Raw genomic sequence first — 19,954 nt, forward strand, 5'->3', positions numbered from 1 at the left:
CGGCAGTAGTCCAAGGTATTAGTATGCCTAAGACCATGAAAATATTTTTCATGATGTACTAGGGTATGTATGAAATGACTTGGAGGCGGAGCCGTACGTGTTTAATCTACAGGCTTCTCGATCCCCAACCCTCATTTTCCAATGCCCCAACATATACAACGATGGTAGCTCATTGCATGGATGAATCCATCTCGACACGTAAAAACCCTTACCGTGCGCCCCCGGCCGTTCCTAAGAATGAGTCAACGTGTCCAGCAGCGCGAGCAAGAAGCGTGTTCGTAGGCGCATTTTATGGATATGCCCTGGATACATCCCGGTACTCGCTACTGTACCTTTTCAAACACAAAGGGAATCTGAACTAAATAACGTTTTTAGCTCGGCCTACACTCCTCTCATTACCCAGAGCCTGAGCTATCTTTTCTGCAAGTTCGGTAGAGGTTCACAGTGTAGCGGTCTAAGCCTTTGTGTAACAAATTTTTTTCTAATGCTTCGTTATGCAGCGATGAGTTACGTGGAATCTCGCGATGATACGAAACGGCAAACTCGAAGCGTTGATTTCGTTGGGCTGAGCTTGATGTTTTGCTCGTTTTTTTACTATTGTGTTACTTATTATAACGCTACATGTGTACCTCGCTTGTAGATATGCTTGGAAAGTGTCGACCAATTGCGCTGAAATAAAGTAAAATTAGGTGACTTTCTGTCGCCGTACTCATACCATGCTCATTTGAGGTGATCCTCTGTCTAGGTATTACTGTACGCGTGGAAATTTTAGTATGTCGCTGTCTATTCATGTAAGCCCAATGACGCACCGTGGCACAGTGACAAATACTAGCCAAACCCGAGATCTCCGAGATTTCCGATAGTCCAATAAGGCTCTTGGATGTAGAGATTATAACCACTTGTAGTACAATGAGGGAAACTGGCTCTTGGCAAGAATAAAACAATAATAAAATTAGACACTTATAACCGGATGTTACATGAAAGTATTGTACCTTGTAACCAATGGACCCTCAATCATCGCAGCGTTCCCAGCAGCTTCGGAAAAGAAGACACCAAAAGCCACGAGTGCTCCTGTCTTGCAATACCTGTAGAAAAGACAAGTATGAAACAGCCTTTCTGTTCCCCATTACATCTTTTTTGAACACGCTGTTAAACTACTCAAGGTTGAAATGCGACCGGAGAAAGCCCTGCGCAACGTGCGTGAAACGACATCGGGAAGCATCTTGCACCTACGGCCGTGAATGGCCGGCCCCAGCGAATATTACAGGCAGTTCAATAATTAACGAGCGCCTGTTGTTTGACGACCGTTTACGTTCCTTTGACGGACGACTCCGGCATTTGGAAGATAAATTATCAAAGAAAACTTCATCTGGGCCCGAATCGCGAGGTCCTGAGTTGCCTTGTCCGAGGACGCTGCGCAATGGCTCCGATTCAGTATCCTATCGAGTGGGTTCAAAGCCTTCGCTTGATTCGACTTCTTTGTATGATGCGTCACGACCGATAAATAACGATACGCTTTTCACAAATGCAAGTCATTGGTCGGCCATCATGAATGACGCTGTCAGTTACGTCTTGTGAATGAGGATCCATTTACTCGCCATCTCAAATCCTAGAATTATCTAACTCGTCTGTAGACTGCTGAGCTTGGGAGGTGTAACATCAATGTTGAAGATGGTATCGGGAATAAGCAACAAAGAACTTGCCAAGGCCCAGCGTTACTCACAGGCTTTTTCAAAGACACGCTATTCATGGAGCACCTCGGAAAATTGCCACCGCGAGAAACCGCTGATGCGCTTGTGTACCGCTGTCTGGACTCTATGGAACCATTCCTGAGTAAGGTCACTCCCAGCTACGATAAAAAAAATTGATTCAACTAATTACAAGCATGAATAGTTACTATACACGCTCCAACCTTTAAACAAGAGGTATTGATCTTGCTGCGTAGGTATAATCTCAGCCTTGCTAACCATTGGCAGTATTTGGAATTCTGGGAAAATCCTGAAAGCTTTCCCCCGGCCTGGCTGTCTCTGCTTTACGGGATTCTATGCTGCAGTATATGGATGGATCACACCACCGACTCCAATGTCGCAGGCTTGAGTCTGCCAAGCGATTTTGAGTTTTACCGTATCCAGAGCGCAGCTTTCTTGGCGAAATCCGATATGGCCATTCCTGGAAAATACAAGGTTGAGGCAGCTGTTGTGTATCTGGGAATGGAATACGAACGGACTGATAATCTGAAAACCGATGTCTCTGTTCTGCTGGGATTAGTGTCGCGGCTGGCCATTGTGAGTGGGTATCATCGTGACACTCAAATCCATAGCCAGATAACCATTTTCGAGGCAGAAATGCGCCGAAGAGCTTGGCTCACACTTTTGGTGACGGATTGTGTCGTAGCATACGAGACTGGGCTGCCTCGGGTGGTTCCCAGCGGACTGGGAGATGCGAAACGCCCTCGGAATTTGCTGGATGAAGACTTTGACCCCTACACTCTAGAGCTGCCATCACCTCGCATCGCGACTAGGGCTTGCAACAGGATTATTTATATGGAAAAGATGAACGCGATATTGTCCATGGCTGCTGATATTGCGGATTTAACGCCTGATCTTGCATCTCAGCCTCAGAAAGTCGCCAGTCTATGCGAACAATTGAATGCTATCAGAGATAGTATCCCTACGGTCCTTCGTATTGCATCAACTGGGTCGTCCATTAGAGATGAGAAAATGGCCATTTGGAGATCTAATCTGGAGATGACATATCAGCGCACATGTTGTGTCTTACATCGGCCATTCTTGACGAAGAGAACCATGGACTTCCAAACGCCGTCTTTTCGAGAGACGTGCGTTTCTGCAGCAGAAAGAATACTGGAATTAGAAAACGAGATCTTCCAGGTATATTCGCGTAAAACTTCGAACCGCCATAAAATTTGGTTCCAAGCTTCTCGCTGTGTTTCTGACGGGCTCACTGCTGCAATGGTAGTATGCCTAGAGCTAGTGTATCGGAGAGAAGCAGAGGGATCAACAAGTCCTGTGGACTCTGATCGCTTGGTTCAGCTACTGAAAAGCTTATATGCAAGCTGGAAAAGCGCGCCAAGAATCTCTTTCGAGTTTGATGCAGCTACGAAGATTCTGGTCGTGATGTTACGTCGACTGGGAATCTGCAAGCAAAATCGAAGTTTGGATGAGGCCAGTTCATCTAAGCAAATGAAGTTCTATAGCTCAGACGTAATGCTTCAAGAACCTTGTCCTACACACGATGTGGAAGCTGAGTTCCCCTCTTCACAAAATGCCATCTATGAGCTGCTTAGCATTGATACGATGGAAGATTTATTTGACTGGGTAAGCAATTCTTCACAGCTTGAATTTGAATGTTCAATTTGCATAATGACGACATAATAAACCAGCTAACAATTGAATCATAGACTCTTTGGGATCACGAGATGCATCTCCTTGAGACCAGAATATATGATTGAGCTTATAAGATAACTGAGAGATTTTGAAAGCCCAGCAAGCCGACTAGAATGGATCCATAGAAGATGATTGTAAATACATAATTGAAATACAAACATCATGAATATCTCGCTGCTCTATAATTCAGTATCAGTGCACCTAAGTAGAAGCTTTTGTAAAAAGGGTAGAAAAATGGCTATATATAGGTAATTAAGTATCTCATCCAACAGACAGACATTCGGCAGCCCCTTCGATTAGACCTTGGAGTTGTGACTTACATGGAGATTAAGCAACTCCTCTAATTTGGCGCATGGCCTCGCAGCCCATCGGTTCGCAAAATGCAGTCACTTTAGAGATGCACTGGATATCTCTCCCGGATGGCTCTTCCGTATCTGGAGAATAAAATGGGAACGGGAATGAATGCCAGTGAAATGAAGCCTAGCAAGGAATTTCCCCATCCCAGGCCGAGTGATGCGAAGAGCCTTGGGCCGGCAAGTGGTAGCAGAGCGCCTAATAGAGATCGAGAGGCGACGAGGGCAGCACTGCCTGATGCCGCATGAGCCGGGTATGAGTCGATGATATATGTCTGAATGGGAAGGTATAAGCCCATCAAACCGAAGCCAAACGGTACCATGCCGATGATTGGGACAATCCAATGAACACCTTTATCGGTCGTCCAACCGTACCAGAAGAAGCTGATGGGACAAATTGCGGCGTAGAAAATCATCATGGGCAGCCTCATCTCCGGTTCAAATTTTCCGCCGTTGCGCTGCGCCATTTTTGCCATGATCCGATCGTTGGTGAGGGCCGTCAATACCAATCCACCCATGAAGCCGATGCCAATTCCCAGATAGGCCAAACCCGATAACCCGGTTGAGAAGCCATACTTGTCTTTGAACACGGAAGGAATTGTAGTGAAGAAGAGATAGAGCAGTCCATACTCAAGAGCCAGATATGTTGAAAGGAGAAAGACGATGGGAGATTTGCAGAACAACAGAATCGGTCGTACCATACCTGTTCTTAGCTTTGACAAAATTGACCCATCGGCTCCAGCCCTTGTATAAACACTGTGGAGATCGTCTCTTCCAAGCTCCTTTGCGAGGCGCCTACTTTTCCATTCAATGAGAACAGGGGCGTAAGTCTCGCGATTGAGCATCTCAATGCCAGCGGAGGTGATCCCTCCAACTATCAGGAGAATCCAAAACACCCAACGCCAGCCCACAGTCTCGCTAATGAATCCTCCACAAATTGGTCCGACAACAGGGCCTAGCAAAGGCCCCATACTCCAGAGAGACGTTGCAAAGCCTCGGCTCTCAATGGGGAACAGGTCGGCGATCACGCCGGCTCCTAGAGTCAAACAGCCAGAACCACCCACACCACAGAGCAGCCGGAACACAATCAGACTTGCAATATTCGGGGCTTTGGCACATCCAATCTGCCATATAACAAAAAACCAGTTTGCACAACTAAGGACTATTCGACGACCGTAGATCTCGCTTAAGGGCGCTAGTAAGAGGGGGCCAAACTACATATTGAATCAGTATATGTGTATACTGGTCTTGGAATGTTTTGGTGTGGCGATACTTACTGAGTAGCCCAGCAAATAGATGCTCACGGTAAGGGAAAGTATAGCCTCGTTGGAGACCCCGAAGTCGGCTCCGACGTATCCAATAGCGGGCGACAGCATACTTGACGCGAGCGGCGAGACGAAAGTGATGCCAGCCATCAACGCCAACAACCCCCATTTGCGACTTGAGGGAAAGTTTTGGGGGTTCTCAGGGTCATCTTGCCCATCCCAGCCAACGATGCCTTCGCTGAGATTTGTTTCTGGAAATCGATGCTTGTCTGTATTCGTAGCATGAGTATCCTCTGCGGCGGATTTCTCAATGTCTGCCATCGGTTCCGAGCTGCTATCGAATAGCGTATTCGCATTGATGGGCTTTGAATCGTCGCTGTTTCTTCCCACATCATCGTTGAAAGTATCACTTTCTTTTAAATGAAGTTGCGACATCCTGGAGGGCCAACCTTGACTACTAGTAGTCCAGCGGAGACAGCGCGCGGAGATGTAGACAATAAGAGATCCAACGCTTCTTCATTTTTGAGCGAGCTCCTGAGTTTTTATGCATTGTGTCCTTTTATCAATTGATTTCCGAGCTCATATACGAATTCGATTTGTAAAATGTCTAGAATTACAAACTATTGCGGCCTTGATCGCACATCTCGGTTTTGTCGCAAATGTCGGATTTCACGAGGGCCCCGCATCCTGCCTAGTAGCCTACATCTGCAAGCAGAAGTGTCAATATTCCAGCGATAATAGTATTGCCAGCACGCTTGTCTTCTCTTTTAAGGTACTCATTTAGAGATTAGACCGCGAGGCCCTAATAGAAATAGAACTTCTCCATTAGCGGCTTTAGCTGAAGGGTATTACTTGTTTGATTGACTCGATGGCAGCCCATTGGATATGTGTGTGTAAACAGGTACGTAATTCTGACAAGGTGGAAAAGCACGAAAAATACACAAATACAAGTGGAGGAGAGTATACTACAGCAAACCGATTTGAGATGCCGCAATGCTCATGTGTAGCCTTCTTTTTGGTTCACCTTGGAAAAAATCGAGTTCGCTAGCATTGGCTCGCCTAAACTTTCTCAGTACTGGCAGAAACGCTGATGGAGATCAAATTTATGAAGTAACCAGTCAGATGTTGATGAAAGCTAAACATCCATACGGTTTATTCAAGTTGATGCCTACCAATTTATTGATAGCTCTTCTTTAGTGATTCATGTGAACTATCACCAGATGTAGCATGCCATCAACGGACAGTATCAACGGACAGTAACGGGAAGTCGATTATGAACATTACTTTATGCCTTAGTCTCTAATGCTGTTAACCAAATGCCTAAACAAAATAAATACTTTAATGAAAACCCATGCACAGTACCCCAACATCAGAATGTCCCCAGTCACATCATCATAGTCCCAAACCACCAAAATACCACAACCACTACACAGCACTGCAGCAAACTCACTACTACTGCAATAGCAGCAACAACAGCACCGCTCAGTCTCGTCCCTCCTCCCGATCCTCCAAGTTTTCTGTTGACTTCTTCCCCATATTGGCCCCCTACATTCCCCCTCGGCCAATACTCACACACCACGAACCAGCCTCTCGTACCACACAACTTCCTCCCGCACCCAACACCCCTCGTTGCTTTCCAGACCAGCTGAGAAAAATGTCCCGTCTCTTCCGTGAAACCAGGATGGTCGAAATTGTATTTTTCGTCCTCATTACCCCAAGCCTCTACCGTCGCTGTCGCGTTCGCGTATCCAATTGCGATGTTCTCGCCGTATGGACCGCCTGAATGGGCGAAACGGCAGGTTGTATCCGATTGAAGATATGCAGTAGCGAACTTCTCTAAAGTGGTATTCCAGTATAATGAAGTGGCGTTGTATTCGCGGCGGTAGGTATTAGTCGAGCTAAGAATCGCAGAAGTAAAAGATGTAGGGTTGGAATAGGATGGTTCGCCAGAGGGGATGGCTGGGGCGGCGGTGATTGTGACGACGACCGTGGAGGAAGAGAATTTGATGAAAGTAATAAGCGTATATATGAATAGAAGTAGTCTCATGATGATTATAGGAAGTCTTTGTGGTTTTGTGTAAGCGCCCTTGAATGGAAGACGCGCATTGACTAAAAGCAAACACGCATGCAAGCACCACCGAAAACAGAGCCCAAAATGTAGCACAATTTAAAAGTAGCAAAGAGAAGGAAACAACGCCGAGGGAAACATAAGTGAGCTAAAATTCTCAGCTCAAGCATTTCGCCTCGTTTTTAAAGACAGCCTGATTTCTGCCCCTGCCTGTTTTGCCTCTTTCATCCACCACTTGATTTGTCTGCATGCACTGAGTCTAAGCGCCGCCCAAAGGATGAAACACCGCGCAGCGGCCAATCATTTGCGAACATCGCGCTTAATCTGCTTTCAAGATGATCCATGGGTGAAAGGAAGAACAATCGTTTGTTTAAAAGTTTGTATTTTAGTTCTCTGTGATTATTGCATAACTATTTATATAAGATCAATGTTCATTAATAGTTCAAGACCTGCACGCCAGCGATACTGGTCTAGCTGCTGTATTATCTGGGCTCCAGATCAATGCCATATCGCTCTCCGCCCTTTTCATCCCGCCACCACTTCAAACTATACAGTCCATCCACCGGCAGGCTTTTTACACTCAGATGTCTACTAGATATTATAGCTTGATCAGCCAGCTGAGACACCACTTCTCCGCCTGCCATCAACGTTGCCGTCCCAGCAATCGAGCAGGGATTATGCGGCAATACATCTCGCACCGGTAAAAGCAATCTCGTTGCGATGCCGCACGCAACCATGACTCCGAGAACAACCTGGAGCGCAATCTTGGGTCCGCGATTCTGCTGCAGCCGCCGATGACCAGTTGTGGTCACCACGCCATCATATGTAGGTAGAGAGCCCTCACCGCCGGCGGTACTGTTGTCGCGCATGTTTAGAGATATAGCTTGAGCCATGTACACGCTGTAGAACCGCTGCGTAGCATTCTTGAGGTTCTCGATGTTCTTAGCGCCTGCGAGCTCATTCGCTGGTCGACCATTCTTACTTAGAACCAGAGCTTCAATGAAGGTGTCTAAGTGGTTATTTATCGGATCGGTATTATTCGGACCAGGAACCGTCTGGTTAAACAGAGGAGCACTTAGACCATTCAGCCACGCGTTTGGCAAAAAAGGGAACCTCTCACTACTGCGATTGCTCTTTAAGAACTTCGCAGTACTCTCATCTGTTGTTGGCGGTTGAGTGGAATCGAAGTTGAACTGGGGAAGCTGTAGTGTGACATTCGTCATGACCTGCTCAATGTTCTGATAACAGACAAGAGTGGCGAGATCTTGCTCGAAACCGGTGATCTTGGCCTTGGCTCCCTTGCCGGATTTCTTCACTTTCATAAGGCCAAATGTGACGGCAAATGTCGGACATCCATTGTCTGTTATCTGAACTCCATTACCCGCTGATCCAGACGACGGGTTTGTATCCAACATCCCATCTCCATAAACAAGGCCGTTGCTCCATGCAATGATCGAGCCCTTGCCGACGTATGCCATGCTTGTATCGTTGGGAAGCATAAAGTATTGCATCCATGGCTCCTCTTTTTTCGTTCCTTTGGGCGCAGTCTCACACCAGTCGGCATATCTCATCGTTGTATTCAATCCGACCCAAACATACCCATCGTAGGGAGTCACGGGGTTGCTTTGCCCAGGCATTACGAACATCCCCGAGTCGTCCTGGTTAAGTATCGTCACTTTTCTATCATCGTTCGGTATTGAGGTACAGTTTAGCGACGGCCTTACGGCAGGTATATTAACCGTCAATGGTATGTTGTCGCTCGACTTCGTCGTTGGGATGGCGTCTTGATTGAGTACATTAAAGACGAGGTCTCCTGTACTCCACTTCGTACTATTCAAGCCGAGATATTCGACTAAATTGTCAATAGCAGTGGCCTCATTATCATCCAGGGAAAGATCCACGTTGTTAAAATTGAATGTGTCGTTTTGGTAAAGTGTAATATTCTGGACAATTGAGACACTAGTTGCGCTATACAGACCTGACACAATAATGGACAGAAAACTTCCAACTAAGGTGCCAAACAGCGCAATAGCTACCGCGAAATTCTTTGTTTTGAGCGATAAATAAAAGGCACGAGGAAGCAGCTGGCCAACAAGATTCAATGTAATGGTTCTCTCTGCATTGGCTCTTCCACGCTTGAGAGGGGCATAGGGAGCAAAAATTGCTACCATCATTTCCATTGCGCTATAGAGACCAGCCACTCCTAGGGCGACAGCCGAAGGGATGTAGGTAGCAAACGCAAGTGAACTTGATTGACCGATGCTCATAAATCCATTATTTATGTCTGAAAAATGTTGAACAATCTCCAGAGACGCAATGACGAGCAGTGGCAAACATATCGCAAGAGCAAGGAACCAGATCGTACTAGCCATGGGCCTCCATGACGGTACCGTGCCTTGAACCTTTTCAAGAAGATGGCTTATGGTTTGTCCTTCATTCCGCTGAATTGGCTCGATAGAGACAAACGCGCCGTTATCAGAAACATTAGCTGTTCGGAATTGGTATTCCGCAAGGCGCTGTTGTAGCATCTCGTTGCTCAAAGCACCCATCGGTGACAAGATTCTGTTGAGATGAAAGCTTGAGATGAGCAACGTAGCCATCGAGAGAGCCGACCCTGGACGGTCTGGAGCCGTAAAGGCTGGCCGAGCAAATATCATTCCCACAGACAAGATGGCCAACAGTCCGAGAAAGCTACACATGAAGCCGGTCGAAAGACCTTTAACGTGCAACCTCTGCTCCACGTAGGTGATGCTTCCGGTGGCAGTACGATTCGCCGGCTGGACGAGGACTTGGCTCAAAACCTGAGTCCCAATTCCCTTGAATACATCAGATGCTGTATTGACAAGAAGATGTGGATCCATAAAACTTCCGATAGATTCCACTCCAGCTTTCTTTGACAAGAGTTGAAAAAATGTCGGTACAGTCGCTGAAATAACGTAGTCAACTCCTCCGTTGCTCAGTTCCCAAGCATTGTTCGAAGTCACAACGCCCAAGGCGAGTGATCCCTGAGTAAAATTCTTTACAGCATTTAGGGTATTAGCTGGTGATGAGAAACGAGCATGAGCAGATCCGTTGACGGCATTTGGGACGCCGACATCAAAATGGCCGACCTCATAGGATGGTTTGCAAAGAGCAGATGTGACTTTGTGGAGGTACATGTACTCAGGAGACTGATCGCGCGCCGAAATGCGGACATCAACCACGGACATGAACATACGCAAATCTCTGCTGATATTATATACTTGTAATTCCAAGGATACATTGCCTTGGGGAATATATTCTTTACTGAAATCGAAGTCATAGTTGCAAGGGTAGACGGCGAACTGAGCCTGATAGTTCTGCGTCGCGTTTGGGTTATGATAATAGCCGTGATCGGGGCCTTCAGCCAGAGTAACCCCCTTGATGTTGCAATCTTTGGTAGTGACATTGGCAACAATGAATGGCGCCATTATGCTTCGCCATGGCATATACGCCGTTGAGCCATTAGTAAGAGGAAGGAGTTCGCAGTCATAGTTGACCTTGAGGCCGTCCGTATTCATTGTATATTCAAGATTAGTAGCGGCCATCGATGGAACTTGAAACTCGGGGACGATAAAGTCTTGTGCCGTGCCGGCCGGATAGCGCAGCCCATAGAAGTTTATGCCGTAGTAAGTCTGTGCGGGACCTGGGCCGACATACCCGGCCACTCGGGGATCAACAGATTGGTTTAGCTGAAATTGTGACGATAGTTCGAACTTTTGGTCGCCTTTGGACATTTGAGTTGGCTCTAGAATGAGTAGACCTGTCGAAGAAATAGTCTAGCATAGCATTAGTATATAGCTGAAAGGACAACAGAGGAGGAAAAGCGTGAGGAAAGACGAACAGTGCCTAGTATTAGCAGTTGGCCAATTAGAGAGAACGCAACAGCCCAATGTCGATTCTTGATAGCCGTCCACAGACTAACGGGAAGCAGTGGGGAGATGTAGTCCAGGAGTAATGTCTTGTCCGCCGACGAAGGCCCCGTTCTCAGCTCTTCCCAAGGCATCAAGATCTTGTTTGCAAAGTCAACTTGCCGCCACAAGGCTCCCACCACCACAAGAACTAGATGAACCTATGATCAGCACTCGAAAAGAAAGATGCCATCTACAGTGACTTACCCGCAGTTGGGCCATACTTCCAGGCGTAGTGGTTTGCCTCCCGCTGAACGCTAATTCCGTTGTGAATTTCAGAAAAGTGGAAGAGCAAAGCAGTGGCCAGCAACATTAATAGGAATGTAATGGCAAAGGCGATGAGAGTGACCTTGCTGAGCCATATCGGCGCCCAGAGAGCCGAATGAGAATTCCGCGGCCATTTGGGAGGAGGCGCCAGCGAAGGCTGATCGAAGCCTGCACTGCTTGCCACTATGCCCTCATGAGACCCGTAAAGCGTTGGAACTGATAGAGCCTCTTCTTCATCCTCGATCTCTGCTTGCTCGTCGTTTTGCGCAGCTAAGCCCCGTCAGCCAAGCCCCGTCTACGTCGTGTCAAATCCAGGACAGGAAACACACTCTGGTGATATGGCCCCGCTCTCGCCGGCACGGGTTTTCTCCTTAGGGACACGAGCTGGTGATACGCGCCCTGACGCGGGGGTTTTAATCCTGGCAGCCCCGGGTCTGCAAATCCGTCGGGGTGGGACATATTTGTCGATTTCGCAGAAGCGTCACGAAGGCTTCATTTCATGGAGGCTGTAGAACGCGGAGATTGAAGAAGAAAGAAATTCTATCTTCGATCACAAGAATGAGAAGCCGTTCATGCATTTTCGCCTTCTGCCTGGCGGCCCTTGTCTGCCGTACCGAGCCTGGGATTCGCATCCTTGGTGTGTTCCTGCGAGATGCAGCTTGCACCAGTACCGGTTTTGCTGGACTGAATTGGGCTCTGATTGGCAGAACAGGCGCTATATTTACCGAAAGACGTGACTAACTCCAGTTCAGCTCAAGCGGGTGGACAGGCGGGATGGCGGGCATCGCGTGAGAAATATGTGGCGGTACCTGGACCATTCTCGCTTTGGCTAAGCAATCTATAGCATGTTTCAGTCGCCCTTGAGTTTCGTTTCGCATTGATGAGAGCCGGGGCAAACGTGGTTTTGGAGATTGTCGACGTTTGCCTTGAAACGGTCATTTATCAAGGTTGACGATAGCATCTTCTCATTACCTTCAGTTGAAAGTCCCATGATGCGATTGTGTGAGATGAGTAAGAAATGTTGTGTTCGGCGGGAGCGCAGGATCAGGCTAACTTAGTGAGAACGCTTAACGGGAGGCTCACGCCCTTCCGATCCAACATGGTCAGACTTTGTTTAGTTGGTCAACGACTGCAGGCCAATCGCATGCAAGCGTCTTCACACTTGAAAAGGAGATTAGAATCGAGACCTCTTGATTCCTCTTGGCTCCTAAATACATGCATGTTTCTCACAAGAAAGCAAAGGAAAGAGAGCATGCTTTTTTATCCACGTAAAAACTACATTTAGTACCAACTTATTGCAGAAAAAAGGAACATATGTACACGTAATCTAATCAAGCAATACTAATTCGTTTCGCAGCACTCTTTCTCTGTTCCAGACTGTATCTCAATAATTTTGCATTTGTATTGAATACCTCTGTCCCGGGGTAGAAACACTGTGCTCTCCAAAGTACATGTACCCGTCCACCCGCCCCGTACCCCATCTGTGTCACCATCGTCATCTCCATCTCCATCTTAGACTCGTCATAGGCACCCTGTCTGCCACGCGCTTGCCCGAACATGAGCCCCTGATTGAAACATGTCAAAAGTGATTCGAGAAACGACAATGCTGACAGATGCGGGAAGTTCGTCCGATAAACGGTTACAAGGGCGCCAATCGCTCTTGCTATCGTGCGTGGCTGGCGTCATATTGAAAGTCTGAGACAAGCCGTGTTTCGCATCGCGCTGCAACGGTGAACACGCTGATCCAGCGATCCGGTCGTTTCCCATGACAGCAGGGCCTCAAGCTGGAATGCTACTTGATGATCCGTATTTCCCATATACTGCCGTTTGGGACATTTTCCCTCCCTTTGTTAAAGCAGTTAATACTCGGAGAGGGCGGTCTCAGCGGTATTCCTTCTTCCACACACGACGACAGCGACTAAACTACAATTTCTACCATCTACAACCACACCCGCCCGAATCATACCTCCATGGCGAGAAAACATACGGTGCAGCGGCCTAGCCTCGCCAGCCTCGTCTTCCTGGCAGGGGCAGCTTCAGCAAATTCCTTGTCTCTGTCCAACTTCCAAAGCCTGACTTCGTCGGTATCTGTCCAATGCCTCTACGCCTACAATCTACCCATTCGAGGATGCAGCCCCAGCGATTTCGGCAGCGGCGCGACGTGCTCTGAAGGCTGCATCGCAGGATTGCAAGCGGTACAGTTTTCTGTGCAAGGGTTTTGTACCAACATCAACGCTGCCTCAAATTCTCTTCTCGTGGAGGTCAAGGGAGGTCATATACTTGACGCTCTCTGCAAAAAGGACGCGCCACTAAAGAGCACCGCATCAACGCCCACTCCTCCTCCAACAAACACTCCGCCACCGCCTCAAACATCATCACAATCTAAGGAGACAACTAGTACAACCAGCACAACAAGCACAACTAGCCAGCCAATAACGACGACAACATCTTCTGTCCCTTCTACAACAGTTACAACAGCAGTTACAAGTGCGATACCTACCACCCTCACATCAGTGACAATACCTAGCTCAACGAGCGAGTCTACAACCGAAGCCACCAACGCTGCGACTTCTCAAACGACGAATGACCAGCAACCCACGTCCACAAGTGAGGAGAATTCGAAGCCAACACGCAGGCCCAATACTCAGCCAGGCAGCGGTGGTGGAAGCCCATTTGACTTTGTCGCCAGCAGCAAAGCTTCAGAATTCGGGCTCACTAGGGCCTGCATCACAATGGTTATCGCCATCACTTTCACGACACTAACGCTTATATGATATGAATACCTTTCTTTTATCTACCTCACAGCCTGGATGCTGTAAATCATCAATTTTTAATGTCTAAGTAATGAAGGGAAGTTGGAACATGGAAAGTGTTGGCCAAATGGGAAGGCGAACACTAGTCAGGCAGGAAACTTGGCGCAGAGGAATCACGACGGTACACCATGTATTATTAGGAACGGAAGGGCTTCGGCGTTTACTCATTTTGCTACAGGGCTGCGACAACGCAGATACGATAGGGCGTGGATTATGGAATTGGGACACACCTGAATTGGTTGGTTGGACAAGGGAAAATATGTGGCTGTATGCTAGTGTAAGAGGAGCTTTGGGTAGAAGCCGTGCTGTATTGTAAGGTATTCACAAATGAATGAAAGTACCTAGGTAGTAAAAAGATGCAATAAATCAGAATAGTACGACAGTATGAATTGTTTCAAAGCCTTACGACCATCTAACTATTTAGAACTCTGCGTTGATCGTTTCGCTGCTGGATACAGAGGGATGCTTCCAAGATACGTGACTCCCTTCTTTTACCCTAAACTTGAAGAAAAAAGAACGAAGAAAAGACAAAAGAGCTAGTAATAAAGAAAGAAAAAGGCAAAAAAAGAAGTACCGCCTGATATCTCAACCGGTGTATTATTTATAGGAAAAGCCCAATGCGGGGGTCGAACCCGCAACCTTGAGATATCGCAACATCAGAACGTGTCACTCATAAGAGTCTCACGCTCTACCGATTGAGCTAACCGGGCCAAGTCATGTGATTTGGTCTTTTGAACCAATCACCAACTGCCGGTTGAGCTCAGGCGGCTCGTTGGATGCACTTGATCTTTTTTTACATTATGAGGCTTTTCCCTAGAGATTCAAAGATGTGTAGAATTCTCTATGCAGCTTCAACCTGATAGGTTGGCATATTGTTGACTATGGCCCTATCTTTCAACATATTGCTCACCAAGAACGCAAGATTCGTGGCAACTTCAAGTCGTCTTCAAAAATTGTCTCATGTACATTAAGAGAGGATATCAATAATCCGAGCCAAACCTTGCGCGTCACCTTCTAATGTCCCTGCTTTGTCTTCATCAACCCATCCCACAGTATAACTCCCCCCAAAATCAACAATCCATGCATTATCGTCCATGTCAATCAAGATATTCTCAGCTTTGGCGTCGCCCCAGATGATGTTTCGATGGTGAAGCATCTCTAGGGTATCCTTGATCTGCGTTGCCCAACGTGTTTTCAGCTGAACTGTACTCCGGTCGGCTTTGGCTTTTGACAGCACGCCTTTAGTGTTGATCCAAGTAAATAGCATGCCAGCCAATTGGTTTCCATCCCGGACAACACCATGTAGCTGACAGACAAATGTCTTGGGAGGAGGGGGTAAATGCGCTTGGGCAATTCTTTTGTGAGTGTCAAGCTCCGTTTTCGCATGCTTCGGATCAAATGAGGTGTCAAACCGCTTGAAGAAGCATTCAATCCGGCTGCCATCTTTACCACTGACCACTACACGCTTTGGGGGTTTGATGAGAACATCTCGTGGATTATCATAGCATATCGCTACTTCATTTGGGTGATAAGATTGTGTCCAACGGTCTAGGTCGTCCAAGAAATCTTGCTTCACAAATATGACAGGACTGCCCCAATCAAGATTCTTAGAATCCATCTCAAATGTTTCTAGTTTCTCATCTGTAGCAGACAGCGAGCACACGAAATGTGGAGGAAAGAGATATTCGGCCAATGTCGGTAGCTCATCTCCTGGACGTTTTAGCGTGCAAGGCGCCAGACGCGCAATGAGAGGCTTAAAGGGCTTCGAAAGCCAGTCGCACGCATCTTCCATATAGAAGTCATCTTCCTCATCACCCGAGCGTAATAAATTGAGACACCTGAAATATTGATCTTTAATGGCGGGTGATTGATGGAACCGTGATGGCGAGATTTGGCAGTAAAAGGCACGCCCATTGTCAGTTCTGATGACGAGCGTGCAATCGTCTTGTGTTTCATGTGTCTCCCAGAGGGCAACGTCCCAGTGCGGACTCTTATTCATGGTTTCCGACATGTTTTGTGATGACCGCAACCAACTTTCTTTGAATCGCTGGGGAATATATAAGGAGTATGGCGCAGTGAATAATGTGAAAAGGTGGGGTATGGATGCTGAGCTTGGACTGAGAGGCAGGCCTACTTACATGTATGGGTATTTTTAAGGTATAGATGGTAGACTAATATGCTACGCAGTTCTCTTTACCATTTAACTTAAAGAAGATAAAGTCAAAGTCAAAGGCTAGATAACAGTGGCATTTTAATGGCGGACAATTGGGGGAACCTGGAGACTTGAGTCTCTCAAACGATACTTGCGGGTCATCTCTAGCTTTCTTCAATCACTGCATTATTTGCTGTCATTAAATGCTCTTTTCTATCCCTTCCTGAATACGTACTGAAAATTACCATAACAGTTTTAGAGCTTGGCTAAAAGCGATGAGCTTATCCGAGACCTCATAAGTATAAGAAAGCCAGTTGCTCCCATAGCGAGCGAACCGGCGTAGAACATGGCTGGTCGAAATGCCTTGAGACCAGCATCCGATCCTCCATGCTCGTCCAATATATAACCCGCGATTGGGGCTCCCTGTGATTCGCATATCAGCTTCAGACTTCAATACAGTTACTGGACTGGAATTACTAACCATCAGATAACCTGCTCCCCAGCCAGTTACAATCATGCCCAAAGCAACAGACACCCTGGCAGATCCAAAAATATTGCCCACAGCAGTCGGCACTGTAGCAAAATACATACCATTGGAGGCCCCATTAATTATGGCGAAAAAGGCCAGTGGTATTAAAGTGGTGGAAGCCGGCCATAGTGCAAGCATGCTTACGGCGCTGAGAATTAATGAGATAATGAGCGTGTTCAGAGGCCCCAGGTTATCTGAGCAGAAGCCGCCGAGGATACGGCCGACGGCCGACGAAAAGTTGTAACCAGACAGGAGAGCAGCACCAGTGCTTGAAGGCAGCTTAATGGAAGTGCTATAAAATGGGAGAAAGAAGGCCGGTACAAGAAGCGGGAAAGTTGCAATAGCTCCTGCAACGAAGATCAATACGAATTTCAGGTCCTTGAACAATCGCCACTCAATAAAGCTGACTCTGGGGAGAGTTGTGCGCTCTTTCATGATCCAGGCGGCAGGAAGCCCGGTGACCAAAGTCATGATTCCTACAATCCTATATGCCCATTGAACGCCAAATCTTTGGATTAAGGCATCTAGAACATAGCTGAGGACAGCTGCCCCCAGACCGCCGCCAGCGGAGACGATCCCGTTAGCAAGGCCGCGCTTCCGGCTGAAATATTGCGCTGGGATTGTTGAGGTCACCATGAAGCACAAACTCATGCCGAGGCCGACCCCAACGCCGCGTGTAATAAATTGTCCAGCCACACTATGCGTGGAAAATCCACTCGTTAATTGGGCGACTCCAAGGAGGACAATTCCGAGTATGGCGCTCACGCGGATACCGAGCCAACGGATCACGCGGGCATTGATAATGGCCAAGGCAGCCATAATGGTAGGGGAGAGAGATCCAATGAAGGATAACGTAGCTGCTGATGCTAGCTTCTGCTCAAGAAGAGCATTTTGTATGACACCCCAAGTATAGTTGCCATTGCCGGTGAACCAAAAACAGACAATGGCGGAGGCGAAAATAACGACCCAGGCGTAACCACCATCCGGAACATCATTGTCTGCAGCGCGAGAGGCTTCCAGTACCGGATCTATTTCCAGCAGCTCCCCATCAGAAGCTTCATGGCGGTGTATATCGCGCTGCTGAATCTCGCTTTGTGGGAGCGGCTGAAGCTGGATTGAAGTTGTTACCGACCTCTCCATATCATGGTCCCTGCCGAGGGAAGTAATCTGGGTAGTTCGAGACATTGAGTACAGGTAATATGGCTCGATGGTGACCACTAAAGATGTATCGAACCATGGAACCACCGCCAACTGTGTTTATATGAAGACATCTTTATATAATGTTCATTGTATTCTGTCTACAGTTGACGACGCCTTTGCTTGCGCCTTCTCTTTGACATATGTGGAGATTTTCGACCTGTTAGGGCGATCTGTGGAACCCTTCGATGCTGTCTTACTCCATGGTGGATCTCAAACTAAGGCTGAGATGAAGCTTATCAATCTTGCGGTTCCAGCCAGCATAGCCAATATAGATTGAGTATCCAACATATCAAAGAATCTATCGAATCATGAACGAGCTTTAGAAAAGTTCAATATTCAATGTTTGCGAAGGCTGCTGACTAACAACGCTCGCCGCTCTATATGTGTTCGACATGTTCGACCACCTCATAAGGTGGTCAAGATTTTCACAAATGATTCTTCATATTTCCCATGAGTAACTCTTTCATTTAACCCCCAGTGTTTCGTTCACATTATTAGTCATTGATTATGGATATAATTATATAGAAATGAAGGAATTGATAGACTCCTCAATCTTCAAATCTGCCACCAGAATGGCTGATACTAAAAGTTTAGAAAGAAGGTGAAACTTTTGACCATCGATTCTCTGAATAGACAATTAAATGAATTAGAGTAAATTGGAATGCTCATAAATTCTCGCAAAAATCTATCTCAATGGGTATTCGCAGTCGTCTACACTATTCGTCTTACTCAAAACTGTCTACTTATCAAAGCCACCAGTTGGACCATGCCGAATAATCCCAAAACACTGAATTTTTACAGAATTGTCTCTCTTAAAATCGCCATGGCTGACTCGGACTGAGCACTGACATCGACTGCAACGTGCTGTGGATTCTCGTGAAACACCATACCTTAAGAGAGTACTGTAGCTGTCAGACTATCCACAAATATTGAAATGACCACAGTTGCTCTCATACTTCATCATCAGTTGGAAGCGTCAGCCACGCTAAACTTATGGGACCTCAATGCTACTGTGATAGCTTACAACTACGGAGGACGGTGATGACTACTAGGCATGCAGTTCGGAATGATAGAGGAACTCCTGCCGGGGTGTTACACGCCGCTCGCCGTAGGCTAGCTAAATATCCCGTCGAAGCACTAACAATGCGAACAACAATCACATTTTTAGGGTCCATTCTTTTCTGCCATGGCATGAACAAGCCTCTTAGACAAATGGAGCCGAATGGGCCCTGAAAAGACGGCAGTTGCATCTTTACAGAGGTCTATGGCGAGATTTGCATCTGCCGTTGTGATAGTGGGTAGATGAGCGACATTGACAAGTTAGTTCAATATGCAAAAATTCTCCACAGTTGTTACGAGAACGTTGCAATCATGCAAGCAATTTCCTCGTGGACGGAGACGAGTTTGACTTGATGAATCTATCTATCTTGACCTCATATTGCCTTGCTTCGACATGTGGTCTCTCAGCCTGTAACTGTTTATATACCCTCTTATGTTTCTTTCTTTCCTAAATTCCAATGCAAATTTTTGAGGTAATTGCTATAACGTTGCGGAGTTATCATATACTTCTATCGTCACTTGCGTCGGATTCGGGGCCGAGAATGTCATAGCACTTGACATCTATTGGGCAACGTTGAATAATCCACTAAAGCAAGAGTGAGATCGGCGAGTCGGCAACGGGATAATACACAGACCTACAGTAGTTTGTATTCATACAAAAGGAATGCGCCGGAATCGCCTATCAAGAAGTAGGGCGAAGAACGACCCTGCTGATCTGTCTCACACCGCCTGCATGATCGCGGCCCGCCGCGGCCCGCGCGGCGATGTCAGATGCGCGGTACCACAGAGTTTCAACTCCAACGAAATCGGCCCCTTGTATAAATTGTATAAATACATGTATTTAAAGGATCTTTATCTGTCTATCGGGCCATCTCTGCCAAATCAACGCTAGCGCGCGGACATTTCGGCAAACCT

General features: G+C 47.0%; 7 protein-coding genes and 1 non-coding gene across 8 annotated transcripts; 2 read left to right on the plus strand and 6 right to left on the minus strand.

Moving 5' to 3' along the window:
* Positions 1-1,002: 1,002 nt before the first annotated feature.
* V8C40DRAFT_279986 (Zn(II)2Cys6 transcription factor) lies at positions 1,003-3,524 on the plus strand (the record flags this gene model as incomplete). The annotated part of the gene is made up of 6 exons (XM_083221324.1): positions 1,003-1,100; positions 1,164-1,560; positions 1,635-1,833; positions 1,894-1,925; positions 1,977-3,335; positions 3,419-3,524. 6 exons carry the CDS (start codon positions 1,003-1,005, stop codon positions 3,467-3,469), a joined length of 2,136 nt encoding a protein of 711 aa, XP_083071938.1. The 3' UTR covers positions 3,470-3,524.
* A 157-nt stretch (positions 3,525-3,681) lies between these two features.
* V8C40DRAFT_279990 (MFS transporter) lies at positions 3,682-5,457 on the minus strand (the record flags this gene model as incomplete). Its single annotated transcript, XM_083221325.1, has 2 exons — positions 3,682-4,971; positions 5,035-5,457. 2 exons carry the CDS (start codon positions 5,455-5,457, stop codon positions 3,796-3,798), a joined length of 1,599 nt encoding a protein of 532 aa, XP_083071939.1. The 3' UTR covers positions 3,682-3,795.
* An 833-nt stretch (positions 5,458-6,290) lies between these two features.
* V8C40DRAFT_32989 (CAP domain-containing protein) lies at positions 6,291-7,291 on the minus strand. Its single transcript, XM_083222843.1, has one exon. The coding sequence runs from the start codon at positions 7,067-7,069 to the stop codon at positions 6,407-6,409; it is 663 nt and encodes a 220-aa protein (XP_083071940.1). The 5' UTR covers positions 7,070-7,291; the 3' UTR covers positions 6,291-6,406.
* A 164-nt stretch (positions 7,292-7,455) lies between these two features.
* Positions 7,456-11,815, minus strand: V8C40DRAFT_247626 (DUF3433 domain-containing protein). The gene is made up of 4 exons (XM_083216373.1): positions 11,616-11,815; positions 11,227-11,556; positions 10,953-11,170; positions 7,456-10,887 (listed from the first exon to the last, which is right to left on the minus strand). The coding sequence occupies exons 1-4, from the start codon at positions 11,743-11,745 to the stop codon at positions 7,573-7,575; spliced, it is 3,993 nt and encodes a 1,330-aa protein (XP_083071941.1). The 5' UTR covers positions 11,746-11,815; the 3' UTR covers positions 7,456-7,572.
* Positions 11,816-12,602: 787 nt separating this feature from the next.
* V8C40DRAFT_247629 (uncharacterized protein) lies at positions 12,603-14,481 on the plus strand. Its single transcript, XM_083216374.1, has one exon. The coding sequence runs from the start codon at positions 13,257-13,259 to the stop codon at positions 14,058-14,060; it is 804 nt and encodes a 267-aa protein (XP_083071942.1). The 5' UTR covers positions 12,603-13,256; the 3' UTR covers positions 14,061-14,481.
* Positions 14,482-14,710: 229 nt separating this feature from the next.
* Positions 14,711-14,809, minus strand: V8C40DRAFT_t136. The gene has a single exon. It is a non-coding gene; the product is annotated as a tRNA-Lys (tRNA).
* Positions 14,810-14,918: 109 nt separating this feature from the next.
* V8C40DRAFT_33048 (uncharacterized protein) lies at positions 14,919-16,308 on the minus strand. Its single transcript, XM_083222844.1, has one exon. It carries the CDS (start codon positions 16,108-16,110, stop codon positions 15,067-15,069), a length of 1,044 nt encoding a protein of 347 aa, XP_083071943.1. The 5' UTR covers positions 16,111-16,308; the 3' UTR covers positions 14,919-15,066.
* V8C40DRAFT_247634 (MFS general substrate transporter) lies at positions 16,122-18,111 on the minus strand. Its single transcript, XM_083216375.1, has 2 exons — positions 16,733-18,111; positions 16,122-16,674 (listed from the first exon to the last, which is right to left on the minus strand). The coding sequence occupies exons 1-2, from the start codon at positions 17,963-17,965 to the stop codon at positions 16,507-16,509; spliced, it is 1,401 nt and encodes a 466-aa protein (XP_083071944.1). The 5' UTR covers positions 17,966-18,111; the 3' UTR covers positions 16,122-16,506.
* Positions 18,112-19,954: the final 1,843 nt, after the last annotated feature.

The sequence above is a fragment of the Trichoderma camerunense genome, assembly GCF_050948025.1.
Source record: "Trichoderma camerunense strain CBS 138272 chromosome Unknown V8C40scaffold_11, whole genome shotgun sequence".
NCBI lineage: Eukaryota > Fungi > Ascomycota > Sordariomycetes > Hypocreales > Hypocreaceae > Trichoderma > Trichoderma camerunense.

Coding starts and splice junctions, on each gene's coding strand:
- V8C40DRAFT_32989 (XM_083222843.1), bottom strand. CDS start 7,069: ATGAGACTACTTCTATTCATATATACGCTTATTACTTTCATCAAATTC.
- V8C40DRAFT_247626 (XM_083216373.1), bottom strand. CDS start 11,745: ATGTCCCACCCCGACGGATTTGCAGACCCGGGGCTGCCAGGATTAAAA. Junction 11,557..11,615: donor AGCGGGGCCATATCACCAGA/GTGTGTTTCCTG, acceptor GACGGGGCTTAG/CTGCGCAAAACGACGAGCAA. Junction 10,888..10,952: donor AACTGCTAATACTAGGCACT/GTTCGTCTTTCC, acceptor ATGCTATGCTAG/ACTATTTCTTCGACAGGTCT.
- V8C40DRAFT_247629 (XM_083216374.1), top strand. CDS start 13,257: ATGGCGAGAAAACATACGGTGCAGCGGCCTAGCCTCGCCAGCCTCGTC.
- V8C40DRAFT_33048 (XM_083222844.1), bottom strand. CDS start 16,110: ATGTCGGAAACCATGAATAAGAGTCCGCACTGGGACGTTGCCCTCTGG.
- V8C40DRAFT_247634 (XM_083216375.1), bottom strand. CDS start 17,965: ATGTCTCGAACTACCCAGATTACTTCCCTCGGCAGGGACCATGATATG. Junction 16,675..16,732: donor GGGGAGCAGGTTATCTGATG/GTTAGTAATTCC, acceptor TGCGAATCACAG/GGAGCCCCAATCGCGGGTTA.